General features: G+C 41.5%; 1 protein-coding gene across 5 annotated transcripts in view; it reads right to left on the bottom strand.

Moving 5' to 3' along the window:
* The window catches only part of RABGAP1L (RAB GTPase activating protein 1 like), a 368,567-nt gene that overhangs the window by 40,764 nt on the left and 311,790 nt on the right, over positions 1-16,013 (bottom strand). The window contains exon 1 of one of the 5 annotated variants that reach the window (XM_075003263.1): positions 4,613-4,846. The exons of the other annotated variants lie outside the window; for them this stretch is intronic. Coding sequence (XP_074859364.1) covers positions 4,613-4,723 — 111 coding nt within the window. The 5' untranslated portion in view covers positions 4,724-4,846. Of the gene's footprint in view, positions 1-4,612; positions 4,847-16,013 lie in introns of those variants that run through there. 5 annotated transcript variants of the gene reach the window in all.

The raw sequence follows: 16,013 nt of genomic DNA, 5'->3' as shown, positions 1-16,013 counted from the left end.
AACTGAGTCAGAACACAAGGTTACTTCCGTGGAAAGGCAAAGTCAGGCACTAGAGAGGGAGTATGGGGATCATTCTTCCCACAGAGGAGTACAGTTAACTCCACAAGTTAAACTGTTACTTCTGGCAATGGAAAAACTTAACACTGCTTCTAACGTAACTTATCATTTAAAAGACAGCAAACAAACTTGGAACCATTTCAAAAGTCAAATCCCTACAAACTATTCTGCAGAATCTCATTCAGTGTAGCAAAGCCATGTCACAGGGCGATCTGGGATAAGTGAACAAAGCAGACTCAACAGGACTTACTATTTAATTTAATCCCAAAATCATATGCTGGTTTGTCCAATATGAGGCAGTTCAATGTACAGTACTTCAAGACGGGAATCATTAGCAGGAATGTATTTGCCTTACAGTAGAAAAATGGAGCCTGCAATGACTAAAAATTAACCAACTTCAGAAGTGTCATGTACCTGCATTTTTCTGTCCCTCCCAACTAACAGATGTAGATTTTCATCTTTGCTAAGGATCAGACCAGCGCGCCGAAACAACCTGTGCTTCAGAACCAAACCTTGATAAGCATGTACGTTTTGTTACGTTTAAGTAAATAATATAATAATTATAATTATTTTGCCCTTCCGCAGTGTATTTCATTCAGAGATCGCAATGTTCTGTGGAGGTTCTATTTCCTTTTCACAGGTGGAGGGGTTGGGGGGGAAAACCAACCACAGTGTTGATTCATCATGCAAACAGAAAGTGCTGGGATCAGTCAAGGCCTGTAACTCAGAATTTCTGACAGCAACTCCGCTAACCACTGAGCATAAGTGACTCACATCTGGTCCTGGGAACAAATGTAGAAAGTTCCAACTGTACTAGGCATAAGGGTCTTGTTGTTTCTGCCTTTTTTTCAATCTTTATAAAGCACAGGTGCAAATGCTAGATGCTTGGAAACGGAACTTCTCACCTAACTAAACTGTAGGCTTAGGCTCAGGGGCAGTGTTTTTTACCACAACAATTTTATCTAAATGGTTCACGAAAAATAGCCCTGTAGCACGGCAGCAATTCAGCGTGGGAGATGCTCAGGAAAATATTCTTGGTTCTGGGCTGGTGAAAAGCACCATTATGACAGAGTCTGAAAATCCAAGTACAGCTATGCATGTAGCTAGTGCTCTAGTGCTTAAGAGAGCCAGTGCACAGCAGTGCTAGCTGTCCTAGAAAAAGATCTTCCTCTGTGTTCTTGGCCTGGAAGACAGTTTCGACCTAAGACAGGGAAAAGGGCTGGGTCTAGACTAAGATTTAATGGTGTTCAGTTAGAACGTGTTAGCTAAAACATTTTAAAAGCCCAGTGTAGATAAGGCACACAGCCTTTAATGACTACTAAACAGGTCATTTGAAAACTGAACCAAGTTCAGTACATACCTAGGACAATGTTTCTCAAACATGGATACATGCATCGCTAGAGATGCACAGAGGTCTTTCAGAGAGTACATCAAGTCATCTAGATATTCATGTAGTTTTACAACAGGCTACGTAAAAGACATTAGTGAGGTCAATACAAACTAAAACTTCATACAATGACTTCTTTATATAATGCTGTATAATACTCTACACTGAAATGTAAGTACCACTAGGTATATTCTAATTGTTTTATTTATAGTGGTATGTTTAAAACGAGGAAGTGAGCAATTTTTCAGTAACGGTGTGCTCTGACACCTATGTCTGATTTTGTACACGTATAGTTAAGTGACGTGAAACTTGAGGTACAGAAGAAACTCTTGACTCTTGAGAGGGATACAGTAGTGTGGAAATGCTGAGAGCCTCTGAGTTAGGAAGCACGGCCAGACTGTAAGTGTGAAAAATTGAGACAGAAGGTGAGAGGTAATAAGCACCTATATAATACCCTGAATACAGTAGGATCTTGACATTCGCCAGTGCCACATTTGCAAATTCAATTATTTGCAAGTGGCCTCACTTTCCTGGGACTCCGGGGCTGGAAGTGCTGGCGGCTGCCGCTTCCTGGAGCTCTGAGCCCCGCTTCACGAACATCAACTTTTGCAACAGACTGAACACAGAATGCTCGCAAATGTTGAGACCCTGCTGTATCTGAATTGCCTGATGAAATCAGGATATCTGGTCACCCTAAAGTTAGTTAATATGTTTCAATAGAAGTTAAATCTTACCCTAGACAAGACCTAAGTGCAAGGAAGAAAAATGGTACCAGGGTGAATGTGATTAGACAAAATCTCAGGAAATAACTCAGCTTTAGAGCTTTAATCAGGTGTAATGAAGAAGAGGTCAGGCACACATAAATTATGATTTCTTCTGGTGGGAAAGAGAAGCTAAACTAGTTCTGAATTTAATGTATTTTTAAATTACATGGATATGGCACATTTTTCTCTTGTGACAATTACAGATCTGCTACATATAGAGGAAGTCAAACACTCTTACCTAAATAAATTCTCTCCCTCTGATAGTTAGTTACACAGAGGTTGCATCCATACTAGCAAGTTCTTTCGAAAAATATTTCAAAAGAAGGGGGCTCTTTTGAAAGATCCAGCGGAGAGTCTACATACAAAAATCATTCTTTCTAAAGTAAATTGAAAGAATTACAGAATTCTAGGGCTGGAAGGGACCTCAGGAGGTCATTTAGTCCAGTCCCCTGCCTGTAGCAGGATCTGCCCCAACTAAATCACCGCAGCCATGATTATACCAAGCTGGAATTTAAAAACCTCTAGGAATGGAAATTCCACCACCTCTCTTGGTAATGCAGTCCAGTGCTTTACCACCCTCCTCACGAAATAGTTTCTCCTAATATGCAACCTACCCCCTTCCCTCTGTAACTTCAGGCCATTACTCCTTGTTCTGCCATCTGTCACCACTGAGAACAATCTCTCTCCATCCTCTTTAGAGCTCCCTTTCAGGAAGCTGAAGGAAAGAAAGAATGAGGAAACCTTTTGAAACCATTCTTCCTTTCCCATTTTAGGAAGAACACCCCCTTTTGAAAGCTTCTTTCAGCAGACAACGTGTGTAGATGATCTGCAGGCCCTTTTATTTGAAAGAGCAGTCCTCATGGGGCCTGATTTTTTGATCCCTGGTCTGTTCTTTCAAAAGTGTGGGGACTGTATGGATGCTCTCTTTCAAAAGAGTAGATCACTCTTTTGATCCACTTTTTTATGGGTGGACAAACTCTTTTGAAAGAAGTTCTTTTGGAAGAGATTTTCCAGAAGGGCTTCCTTTGAAAGATCTGTGTAGTGTAGACATAGCCAGAGAGGCATATCTCCAGAGCTGAAGAAGAGGGTCTGCCCCATAAAAGCTCATCACCTAATAAATTATTTTGTTAGTCTTTAAAGTGATGCATGGCTGCTGGCTTGTTTTGTTAGAACACAGACTAACATGGTTACCCCTCTGTTACTATTACACACAGAGGATACATAAAAATTGCAAAAAGGGCACCTAAACACAGGCTCTTAGATAAGAAACCTGATTTTAGTGACGCGTAGCATATGTACCTGTCAATAAAAAATTAAGTTCAACCCCTCTGAAAAAATCAAGCTTAAATTTTGCACATCTTCAATCACCGGCAGACCAGTGCATGAAGTCACTCGCAGAAACTGACCCTAAAAATGTGGAATTAGGAGCACAACTCTTGGGACTCTGAAAATCCTAGAGGAGACAAGGTGCAGGGAAGCTTCTACGTCAACACAGGAAAGCCAACCCTGTATCTCCAACCAGAGGTTGAGCTCACGTAATTACGTCACAGTAAACATTATCTGTACCTTATCTTGACTAACATTTTACAGCAGGATATCTAATGCATGAGTCGTTTTGCTATAAAACAAATTAATTTATTTTTGGCATTGAAGACAAAGCTGATAACTTCAGTGGCAACTCAGGGATCTGCTTTAACAGATCTCAATGTGGGATCATGGCTATACTGTTCAAGTAGCATATACAGGAGTACACTTGTCCCTAAAACACTTTAGAATAGCAATTTGGTGTTGTATTTGAATTTAAAAGTGTACATAAATGCTTATTATGATTTTAAACTAAAATATACAAGAACAGCTTCTATAATATGAGTGTGAAATCTATGAACCATCTGGTGGGCTGGAGCCACAGCTCAGATTCACAGGAACTATGCTGATTTACACCATCTGAGAATATGACTTGAGTCTTTCACTCTAAGACACAGAAGTATTGAGGTCACTTAGCCCTTGCTATGTTTTTAGGAGAAAAACACTTTAGAATTTATTCATCTCAGTTTTACTTCTTTCAGCAAACTCAAAACACTTCAAATCAAAATTATATGAAGAAGCCTATATACACACACAAACCACAAAACTAGTTCTACTCAGCCTTTGCTCCTCTCTTCACCTCAGTTTCTCATGTTAACTCAAGAATAGTTGAAGTTATTACTGCAAATTATATTATGTATGTTGTTTCTCAGTACATATAAACAAATCTCAGAGAGATGTATATATGTTTTTAGAAGCACTGTGCTGCTTTCAAGTAAAGGGCTCCTCTCCTGCAGGAGTATAACCTTTATATGTTGTTACAGACAAAGGACCAAACAGCCTGTGAACAATAGCTCACAATCACAATAGCAACACCTACCACAGACTTGGGTTTGCTGATTGCCACCATGCTGGTCAGAAAATCTTCATCATAGAGCTGGCTAAAAACATGAGCATCGTAAGCCACCACTATCGAGACTTCTTCCATCATTTTGTCAGCAAACTCCTTGTTAGCAGCAGCAGCAGCAGCAGGTTCACTATCCAACAAGGAGCCTTATCTCAGTTCTGAATGAGTGACAGTCATCCACACCCACCTGAAGAGGCTAGAGTAGGTGGAGTGTCAAAAGCAAAAAAAAAAACCCTAACAAACCAAAGCAGCTCCTGTACCTGTAGTTTGCCTCTTGAGGTTGGGTGTGTGTGTGTCTGATCTTTCCCGGAACTGTGTATTATAAACACCTGCTCACGTTGTTAGAGAACTTGGAAAAGTAACTGACTGACGTTTTCTCAAATCCTGGGAAACTATTTTCACCCAAAGTTCTTTGTAAGGAGTCACTCTTTAAATCCACTATTTATCCAGTATTCTTCTTGCTGGGGGAGTCTGGCTTTCTACTGAATTCTTGCTTTATGCTTATTCTGCAGATTCAAAGAAAGGGAGTGTATAAATGACCTCTCGTATGCCCTCTATGGAATTTTTCACAAGTTTATAAATCTATCCTCAGAAATTCTTGAAAAAGTAGTTGCTTTCTTTTTCCTCAGTTTTAGGTTGTTGTTTGTGTCATTTAGGGTTTTTGAAAAACTTGCACTAAAATTAAAACACAAGTAGGGCTTCTACGGCAATGATTCCAAATTACTGTTAGGAAGGAGTCCCACTTGTAGTGGAGATTTAACGGATCTTAGTTTCTTCTTGTAACACAGAAAATAAAACAGTTATCTCAAAAAGTGCAGAATATGATGAAAAAAATTGAGAATCTTTTATCTAAACTATCTGTATGCTAAAAAGAAATATATATTTTTCAAGCAAAAGAAAACCAATAGAAATCCACGTGATTTTTTTCCAGGCTTGATTGTCCTTAGTGTAAAATATTCAGTACTTTTGTTCCTTTTAATTACATTGATATGCCTCACATAGACAGCCTACAGTAGCCCTATTGGTTGCTTCCCAAAGAATCAGTCTTGTCAAATAATTTTTCCTAAACATCCATATGACAAAGAAAAACTGTTAAAACTAAAAAAAAATGTGTTTGGAAAATGATAAAGAAATTGAAAGTTATCAGACTACAAATGAAAGTATAGTTCTACAGAAAAGTGTGAATTGATATAAGGAAATAAATCCTTTATGCTCAGTAAGAAGATACAGCCTGTGTGCCACTGGTTAACACCACATCTATTACATTTTTACCCCCTCTGGTAGCATTTTGTTCCAGCGATGAAAACTTCAACCTGTGTAAGAAATGTAAATTGATTCAGTTGGGTGCTCGTCTCAAATCAGAATGAATCCCCGACACTGGTGACCTTACAGCGATTTCCAGACCAAACTGCCAGTAGCATGTTGTCACATACTTGCTTTCCAAAACAAACAGGATAAGCTCAACCTTGCTCTTCTCTTTTTCCTGTTTTTCCTGAAGTATCCCTCAAAGATTACATGCGTATTCAAAGAGCACCAGGTGCTTTCTGCATTTGAATAGGAAACTTGAGCAACAGCTGTAGCATTCAGGATTAAAAACCAACATCTCTTTTGCTTAAATAGGGTAGGAAAAAAAAATTACACGTTATTGCTAGGAAACAGAAGAGTGTTCTAATAGGCTTACAGCAAACAAAAATGCAGCACTTGAGGTGAAATCCTCAAGTTTAAGGCGGTTTCTGATCAAATCTAACCCTTACAAGAGAAAGAAAAAATATTTTTGCTTGACATTTGTGATGTCTATTTCTGCATTGCTTATAGGAGGTTGCTTGATGGTATGTCTTGTACTTGTTTCCTTTAGTAGTTAGTTCGGATTCAAAAATTAGACTGATATCCAGTAAATGCTTTGTTTGCCAAGGAGACCAGCAGACAGACCATACTCCATATTCTACAATCTTCTTTATGTTTCCAGACGTGCTGTACTTCGTACTGGGAACTCGTTCAGGTATGATCTCTTCTGTTTCATGATTTCACGTTTCTCTTATAGCAACATACGCTGGCACAGAAAGCAGCTCTTCCCGCATTCACATTTCTCTCAGTCATGGTGACTCAGTGTATGCATCTAGTATCTGTTATGAGGTGTGCTGACGACAACACCTGTTGTAGGAGGTGAAGAAAAGGAAACTTCCCATAATTCCACACTGCTTGCTGGCAGCTGTTCAGAGGCTGCACACACGGCTGAAATTACATTTGACTAATCATATAGGCAAACAGGGAGCCAGCACACGGTATAACAATAAGCGTTCCTGGGTTAGTGAGAGCACAACTTAATTCTACAATAAGGGAAGTGGGGAGGGAACGTAGGTGTACAACATAACACCCACCTCAAAGAATTAAATCCTTCTAATCAACTTCTTGCTGGTCAGAGATTACGGGCTCGATTTTCCCTCATTTTATAGCAGACTAGTTCACCGATGTAAAAAGTACTTTTCAGTCATGTGAGCTCAGCCTGAGATGACTGAAAAGCCACATTAGAATGCAAGCTATGTTCTAATGCTGTATTGACTGATGGGGCTGTAGCCCACAAAGACCGCAACATGCCCAGTACCTGCATCTTAAGAGGGCTTTTCAGTTAAGATACCCTGATTGAGCGAAGACAATTAAATATGTAACCTGTCTGCCCATCAAGACATGACCCAGAGTATCAGCTTATTGAAATTGGGAAAGGGGATACGCCTTTTCTACAGAAACAGCTCACAGTTTCTTCAAGTCTGCCCCATGTGTATTCTGATCTTCAATACTCAGCCCCTCAGCAACAAAGATTTTTAATCTCAGAGGGGCAGCCCTGGTAGTCTGTAACTTCACAAAATACCGAGCAACCCTGTAGCATCTTAAGGGCTAACAAATTTAGATTTTTCAGATTTTACCCATGAAAACTCATTACCTAATAAATAAATTTGTTAGCCTTTAAGGTGCTACAGGACTGCTTGTTTTGGTGAAGATTTTTAAGCACTCCTTTGATGAATAACGTATCAGACACATGATGTAAAATCTATGTGCAGTCTAGAGCTGCCTCATGTTCGTCTCCCTCCTTTGTATCAAATGTTGCTGCTTTGCATAACACCACACAGGTACTGCAGCAGCAGCCATTAAGGAAGTGGTAAAGCCCTCTTCCTGTGCAATTTGTATTTCAACCAAGTGGTCATGGGGAGGGAATCTCAGCCAGACAGCAGATGGCTAGTACGGCAGCACAAGACTGCACTGTTTAATATATCTGACTTGAATCACGTTTGCTTGGATTTTACACATTTAGAAGAAAAGAAAATATGAATGGAATTTTACTGAACTTTGCATAACCTTTGTCTTTATGCAGAAAATTCTGCTTATTCACTGGATAAAATTATTCTGACCTTACTTCCAGCAATGTCTTATTGCCATGGTATGTGACAAGGGACCTTTCCCCTGACTGACTGAAAAGAGTCAGCATGCGTTCCATCTGATGAAGTCAGTTTTACCCACAAAAGCTACCCTAATAAACTTGTTAGTCTCTAACCTGCCATAGGACTGCTTGTTATTTGTGAAGCTACAGACTAACACAGCCCCTCTTCTGAAAAGAGTTATTAATTAGAGAGACAAGGTGGGTGAGGTAATGTGTGTCATTGGATCAATTTCTGTTGGTCAAAGAGATGTGAGAGTGTAGCTGGAAAGCCTGACTCTGCTACCACCCACCTCAACCACTCTGAGGCTTACATCCTGGGGCCAACATGGTCCGACCACCCCCAGTAAGTGTTGTGTATGCTGAACAAGGGCCCCCTCTAGATTCTCGCTAAGCATTCACTGCAGCCACTCTTTTTATGAAGCAGAATTTGGAGTTTCCTTCAATCACCACAAGTTGGATTTCATGAACTTCCCAGATTCATTAACATAACAAACCACACAATTAAATTCAAACTTGTTTGTATGGCACTTGAAGAGCTGCTTGGCAGCATTTAAGAGATTTTTGCATAGTTTTTTCAACCGATACAGGATGAACAATGGTACTATCATACCTCTTTCATAACTTCCCCACCATGAAACAAATCTTACATTTCATTACAAATGGAGTCATTAAAGTGGAAAACAGATGACTAGAACAGAAAGCTTGTTTACCCCACATTAAAGGTGTACCTTCTCCTCACCCCAGGGGATTACCAGTAATTAAGAGGCCAGAGGACCAAAAAATATACATATTCTAGCTCTTAATTTGCTTAGGGAGTAAAATTACTCACACAGAGAGCTAAATATCACAGAAAAATCCCTTAGGATTTTAAAATGGCTGATCAAACCTGGGCAATCACAGACAACACTGCCGCCTTCCAGTAAAAAATTTAATCCCTTTCTCTTCATTAGGCTGATTCCTTCCGTAAAATAAATTTTAGTAGCCTGGAAAATACCAGAGCAGCCTTGACTTAGAAGTTAGTGACGACAAGTTAAAGTGATAATCAATACAGTCCTACACAGACACACCTTTGAGAAGGAATATTAACCATTAAAAAAGTAACTGGAAACAAGGACCATAGTAAAGGTTCATTTCTAATAATTAATTAGTTGAAGTTTTATGAGAAACATACTGAAATAGGAACCTCGAGGATTTTTTTTGTTTTTACGCCACCATTCAGTATTAAAGGATTATTCATGGAGACTGTCATACGTAACTTTATAGCAATAGTTGATGCAGCATCTGCTGCTTATTGCTGGACAAATGTTTTTCAGGTTTAAGTGTCAGATAACACGGCATAAATTTTTAAAAATGCGTGGCTGTAACACCTGAGATGTTCCTGCAAAAATTCCATCTGCCTGTCTACAAGTCAGGCATGTATATGTAGTGAATACCTGTGCCACTTTTGCAAATGCACTGCCTTCCCTGTAACTTGGATAGAGGCAAAACTGTACACCAAATCTTACAAATTTAAGCCATCATTTCAGTATACTTTACAGAGTTACCATTATTCTTCTGGTAGTTGCAAAGGCCAGTAGAATTAGAATTGCTGGGACAGCACTTTGTCCAGCAAGTTGGTAACTAGGATTCTCTCCTCTCATCAATGTAAATCTGTAGCAAGTTCTAGAGAAAAGGTCCAGACTTTTGCTTCTTCTTGTTTAGTTTTATGGCTGTTCCCTGGCTGCGTCTGAATTACTCACCGTATGCGTGGGTGAAGAGAGGGGAGATGAGATTTATTCCCCAGGCTTTGCTTCACTCCTATTTTAAAGTTAAATCTCTGGAGGACCATTGGCGGGCACACCTGCAGTGGCACTTCCACAGGGACATCTCTTGAAGAAGTACCCTGATTTCTGAACATATGAAGTTGGCAGTACTGCTAAAATGGTGGAAGGTGGTCCTCCCCCTGCTGCAGTTAACTCATCTACCTGAGGCAGTAGCTAGGTCAATGGAAAAACTCTTCAGTCAGCCAAACCCTGTCAACCAAGGGAGTTAAGTCAGATTAACTACATCGCTTCTGGCATGGATTTTTGGCATCATGGAGTGATGTAAATGGGTCAACCCAACTTTTTTAGAGTAAACCTGGCCTAAGTAAGCACAGATCCCACTGAAAGTCAATTAGACCTATGTTCCTCTGTGACTTGGGATACATCTATGCTGCAAAGACAGCTTGGGCAGGCATACTCACACTAGCGTTACTCTAGCTAGCACAACTAAAAACAGCAGTGAGGCTGCAGTGGCATGGACCTTACAAGCCCACCCTGTATCCTGGGTACGTTCTCACATTCCTAGCCTATGAGCACAAGAAGAAGTCCTCTGGCACCTTATAGACTAACAGATATTTTAATATATCTAATATATTTAAAATATCTGTTAGTCTATAAGGTGCCACAGGACTTCTTGTTCTCGAAGTTACAGACTAACACAGCTACCTCTCTGATTCTTAGCCTATGCTACTGCAGCTTCATTGAGGCTTTGAGACATGCTAGCTAGATTAAAACAAAAAGCAGTCAAGTAGCACTTTAAAGACTAGCAAAATAGTTTATTAGGTGAGCTTTCGTGGGACAGACCCACTTCTTCAGACCATAGCCAGACCAGAACAGACTCAATATTTAAGGCGCAGAGAACCAAAAACAGTAAGCAAGGAGGACAAATCAGAAAAAGATAATCAAGGTGAGCAAATCAGAGAGTGGAGGGGTGGGGGGGAGGTCAAGAATTAGATTAAGCCAAGTATGCAAATGAGCCCCTATAGTGACTCAGAAAGTTCCCGTCCCAATTTAAACCATGTGTTAATGTGCCGAATTTGAATATAAAAGCCAGCTCGGCTGCTTCCCTTTGAAGAAGGGTGCGAAAATTCTTTTTCAGTAACACACATACCTTTAGGTCATAAATAGAATGCCCCATTCCATTAAAATGCTGACTAACTGGTTTACGGATCTGCAGCGTTTTGATGTCTGTTTTGTGCCCATTAACCCTTTGTCTAAGGAAGTTAGAAGTCTGTCCAATATACAAAGCATCTGGGCGTTGTTGGCACATGATGGCATATAAAAGAGTTCTGAGACTTACATATATTAGACAAATATAACATTGCAGTGTCTTGCGATTTAAGTTTTTAAATTTATGCTGGTTTGGCCCAGGTAGCTGGCAGCACAGTTTGATTCAGGGACTAAATGTACTTTCTGAATGGGGCTCTTCAGAAATGTGAATGAGCAAAACATAGCTGTATCAAACAGAAGTCTTATCAGGACAAAGTGAACCTGCAGTTGGTACGGACAAACACTCGTCAGCACATATCTATGTTATCATCTTTGTCCTTGCATTACAATGACTGCTGTTATATGCTTTATTTGAACAGCAAATGAGAACAGATATTAACATTAAGCGATACATTATAATGAGAGATTTGCAAATACAAAGAAACAACGTGAGCATGGTACTGAGGGCCAGGAGAGCTTGGGTCTTTACCCAAAGTCTGCACCCGACTTGCTGTGATGCCTTCGGCTAGCTGGGCTGCTCTTATTCTGCCTTCCTGTCTACAAATTGGAGATTAGATGCCCGCCCATCTCATTGTGGAAATCGATTAATATTTGCACTGAAAGTACAAAATGCCAAGTACAATTATTTGGAGGGTGCCTGTCACGTTCTCTCCAGACTGCTGTCAAAACCACTTATTATCTGATAGACTGCCATGGTACACAGGGTGAATGGGACACAGAAAAGGAATACAATGAAATATTTATTAGGGTGACTTGTCTGAGGTGCCTACAACTAATTTCAATTTCAATTTGGTAATTTAGGTCATGTCCTCAAGGCAGCTGGAAGACACAATTCACAGCACAGGTGCGTGTATACATGCTTGCTCTGGATGAACTAGCATCAAAACCAGTGTGACTGGAATGACATTAGCACAATCCTACCCAGCCCTCTGGATACATGCCAAGCCCACTGCTATTGTAGGGGCTCTGTTGAGCAGAGCTAGCAAGCCCATATCTACACACACTGGGAATTACATCTCCAAGCTGCTGTACAGTGTGCTCTGAGTGTCAGATGATGGTGCACAAGGGGAGGAAAGGGAGCACAAGGGGACCATGGGGGACCATGCACACAGGACATCTCTTTCGCTCACAGGACTTGTCTTAATTGCAATAATTAGGTCATGTCTGCACTACTGGTTAGACCTCCCAAGTCCAGCACCCTCAAGAGCTGAGCAGCCCTGAACCATGGAGTTTGCTGGACCAAGGTAGGTCACTGCTCCCCTGCTGGCCATCGGCTTCCACTCCCTGAATCCCCTCTGGGCTGCTGGCCTGACTTCCAGAAGCCAGACCTGGCTACTAGAGTCTGCTCCCGGCCCAGCAGGACTCCCAGCCACCAGCCACCCTCACTTCCCAAATGGGGCTCTCTGCCATCAGTCCAGCTACACTTATGGCCTCAACCAGGGTTCCCTGCTGGTCCAGCTGTGCTTCTCAGTCCTGGTCAGGCTCCCAGCTATTGGTACTTCTGCTGCCAGCTCAGCAGTACTCCTGACTCTGGCCAGACCCTGCTCCCAGCCGCTGGGGCTCTCTGGTCCAGCAACAGCTATGATCCTGTTGCCAGACCTGAGTGTCCCAGATTTCAGAGGTTCAGACTGTACAACTTATGTTGGCAACACTTACGTTACTCAGGAGCGTGAAAAAACCACCTCCCTGAGTTACATGAGTTTCACCAGCGTAAATTCCTGCTGCCATGTTGGTGGTGGATGCTCACCTGCTGATACAGTCACCACGGTGTGCTGAGGCAGTTTTATGATATCAGTGGTAAAGCGACAGTACCGCTGTAAACTTGCTAGTGCAGGCACAGCCTTCGATTGACTTAGCACGTTACGGCACTTGAGCTAGCCGAGCTTGAGAGTGAGCCCACTGCAAATGGCATGTTACCCCATGTGACTGCATTAGCTGACTGGCTGTAACGTGACCTGTGTATCCCCACTGCATCACTAGCTCTGGCATTAGCAGCACTCCACCTTCATCCCACCCCGCTGCTGACAGCACAGCTAGAATGAGTTTCAGAGGTCACTAAACTCAAGCTAGAGATTTGTTGTGTGTCAGGTTAAGGGCAAAATTCAAGTTCTAACATGACTTGTGCTGTGAGACACTCCCGCAGAGGAAAAGAGTTCTGCAATGCTTGCAAAGCTGGTGTCACTACAATCTCCTAAGAGAGTCAAGCAAGTGATTCCTATTCCCACCATTCCAGCCAAAAGACCTCACCAGTACAGAGGAGAGGAGACAGCAACCTCTGCAGTGAGGAGGCAGCAGCTGTGACATCCCTGGACATCCAAAAAGCACCCTACCAACTCCATGCAGAGCTCTGGCCATATATTCCATAATGGAATGTTTAGTTTGATGACGGTGATGTGGATGCTAGGAAGTGAATGCGGAGAAACACACTCCTTTGGGGACAACAAGAAGTCCTGTGGCACCTTATAGACTAACAGGTATTTTGGAGCATAAGCTTTCGTGGGCAATGAAGCAGGTCTGTGCTCACAAATGCTTATGCTCCAAAATATCTGTTAGTCTGTAAGGTACCACAGGACTTCTTGCTGTTCTCAAAGATACAGACTGACACGGCCACCTCTCTGACACTCCTCTGAGGAGGTTTTTTCATTTGTTTATTTTTAAGTGACTATTTTATTCTAATTAAAAAAATCTTCCCTTGGAAACTCTTTCTCTGTCATGTTCCACAATATGGTAAACGTTATACACAATGACCAGCAACACCAGACTCTAAGCCAGTGGTGTCCAATGGGAACTGACAGATCGCCACACTTGTGGTTGGCGTCCTTCCATATTCGCCACAGGCCCCTCCCAAGCCAGGGTCCTCCAGCCCATCCCCAGCCCACCTCCCCTGAAATGCCAGCAACTGACCAGAGCCAACCACTGTGCCTGGGACCGCCAGGGCTGGAGGAGCAGCTGGGGCTGGAGAAGCCACTGGAGTGGCCAGAGCTGGAGGAGTGACTGTGCCCACTCAGGCTGGAGGAGTGGCTTGAAAGATTTATTTTGTTCAATGGCCTGTATGCAACTTTACTCAGTCTTGGGTTGTGTTGTGTTGCTTCAGATGCCTGATGTGGAAGCTATCTACTACCCAATTGTTCAATAACATGTAGTACAATTAGAAAAGCTATGCTTCTTTTCAAGATACATTTTTCTTGATTTGACACTATAATCTTATCTTTGACTTGGAGTGGTATGTGAAGGCAAAGGGAAGGGAGCGCCTTATGCAATTTATTGGAGCAATTCTTTGCACGCTAATGAAATATTTCTTTTCTCAAGAGTCCAATACCAAGGAAACCCAGGCATTTCAAACATTTGCATAGTCCGTTGCCATCTCCTCAGATTTTCTTCTCCAACTCCAATTTGGCTTGTATCCAAGTCAGATACAATCTGCATCATGACATCAATATAATGGCTGCTGCTAAGTCCACGTAGCTCAAGGAAATGTGCCACACCCTAAAGAAATACAAAGGAATATACCCAGCTCAAGGCAGGTGCCCACAGGAGAAGAGACAGAAGTGTAGGGGGCCTTTTCTCCTTCCATCCATGTGCAAGGGTTGGACGAAATGCACTATACAAATGTACCAATTGCACTATTAAAAAATAGAGGCAGAACTGGCTGGAAGCAGAAAGAGGACACTGCACTTCCATCAATACTGCTGTAATGGCTGTACTCCTGCATACTCATTGGAGACTCAATGATTCCTAAAGATCTTGCTGGTTTGGGGTCTTCCCACAGCGCCCCAAAAAAGGGCTATGTCTTAAAGGCAAAATAAAGTGATACAGTCTAATCCTGCTTTGCATTTTCAGCATGCCTTTCACAAGCAGGAAAACTCTTTAAGACAAATTCTTTCCACACAGATTACCATGGCATTATCAGATATAATGGAGGGCAGATTTTGCCTCACACACATATCCTCCCTTGGGATTATTGTAACGACATAGTAATATCTACAAATTCCCCATGAGAAAAATAAATAAAATACAAATATGTTCTATGGAGAGTCTGTTTCTTTTCTGAGTCAGACAACACTTTGTTCATGATCAGTGGCACTATTTTCCCATTGTTCGTTTGCGTCTTTCAGACAACTTTAGAAAATATTTTTAAAAGAACAAAAATATTTTTAATGCGTTTGTGAAACCATAATAATGTGCAGGGAGACCCTGGGGCAGATGTACACCTGACATGACTTTTAACACACTTGTTTTAAAATTAGCTGTGTATCAAGTTGACGGTCTTCCCTTTAACCTTGATTCGCTTTTGCTTCTATCCTTCAGCTTATGGGTGGGGTAAGAACTGTAAACATGTGGCAGCCCCTGCCTAACATCCATTTGTACGCAGAAGGTTCAGGTTTGAATAGATTCCAAGGCTGTGTTTACCACTCAGATTAAAAAGGGAAAAAAAATCAGTTTGTGTCTTCTCTCATTTACACAAGGCTCTATTTGGGATCACGGGGAAAAAACACGGAGAATTCTGTCTCTCCTCTCTAACACGCAGTTTTAAACTAACGCATGAAGTTGATGAAAAATGAGGTACTTTCAAGTAAATGTTAAAATTAATGTGAAAAAGAGACAGTACTGTCTCCCGTATGTCTGACAACAAAATGTAAATCTAGTGCTGTGGATGCCTGTAATATTTAGAAAGGTTGCAAATGTTGGTCGTCTCTCAAGAATTGTTTCTGCTCTGTTTGTGGGAGAACAGCTCAATTTCTAATTATGCTGAGACATGGGTGAGAGATCTGATCGGCACTGTCAGACATGTCATGGCTACTTCATGGGAATGCTAGATCCACATTTCTTCTGTTGAAGTAGTTGTCCTACAGTGCCTAACTGCAGCTCTCTGTAAAGGTGTGGAGGACTACAAATAGACTCAGCAACA

This window comes from Carettochelys insculpta, chromosome 9 (assembly GCF_033958435.1).
Source record: "Carettochelys insculpta isolate YL-2023 chromosome 9, ASM3395843v1, whole genome shotgun sequence".
Lineage (NCBI taxonomy): Eukaryota > Metazoa > Chordata > Testudines > Carettochelyidae > Carettochelys > Carettochelys insculpta.
This window is presented reverse-complemented; position numbering and strand designations above follow the sequence as displayed.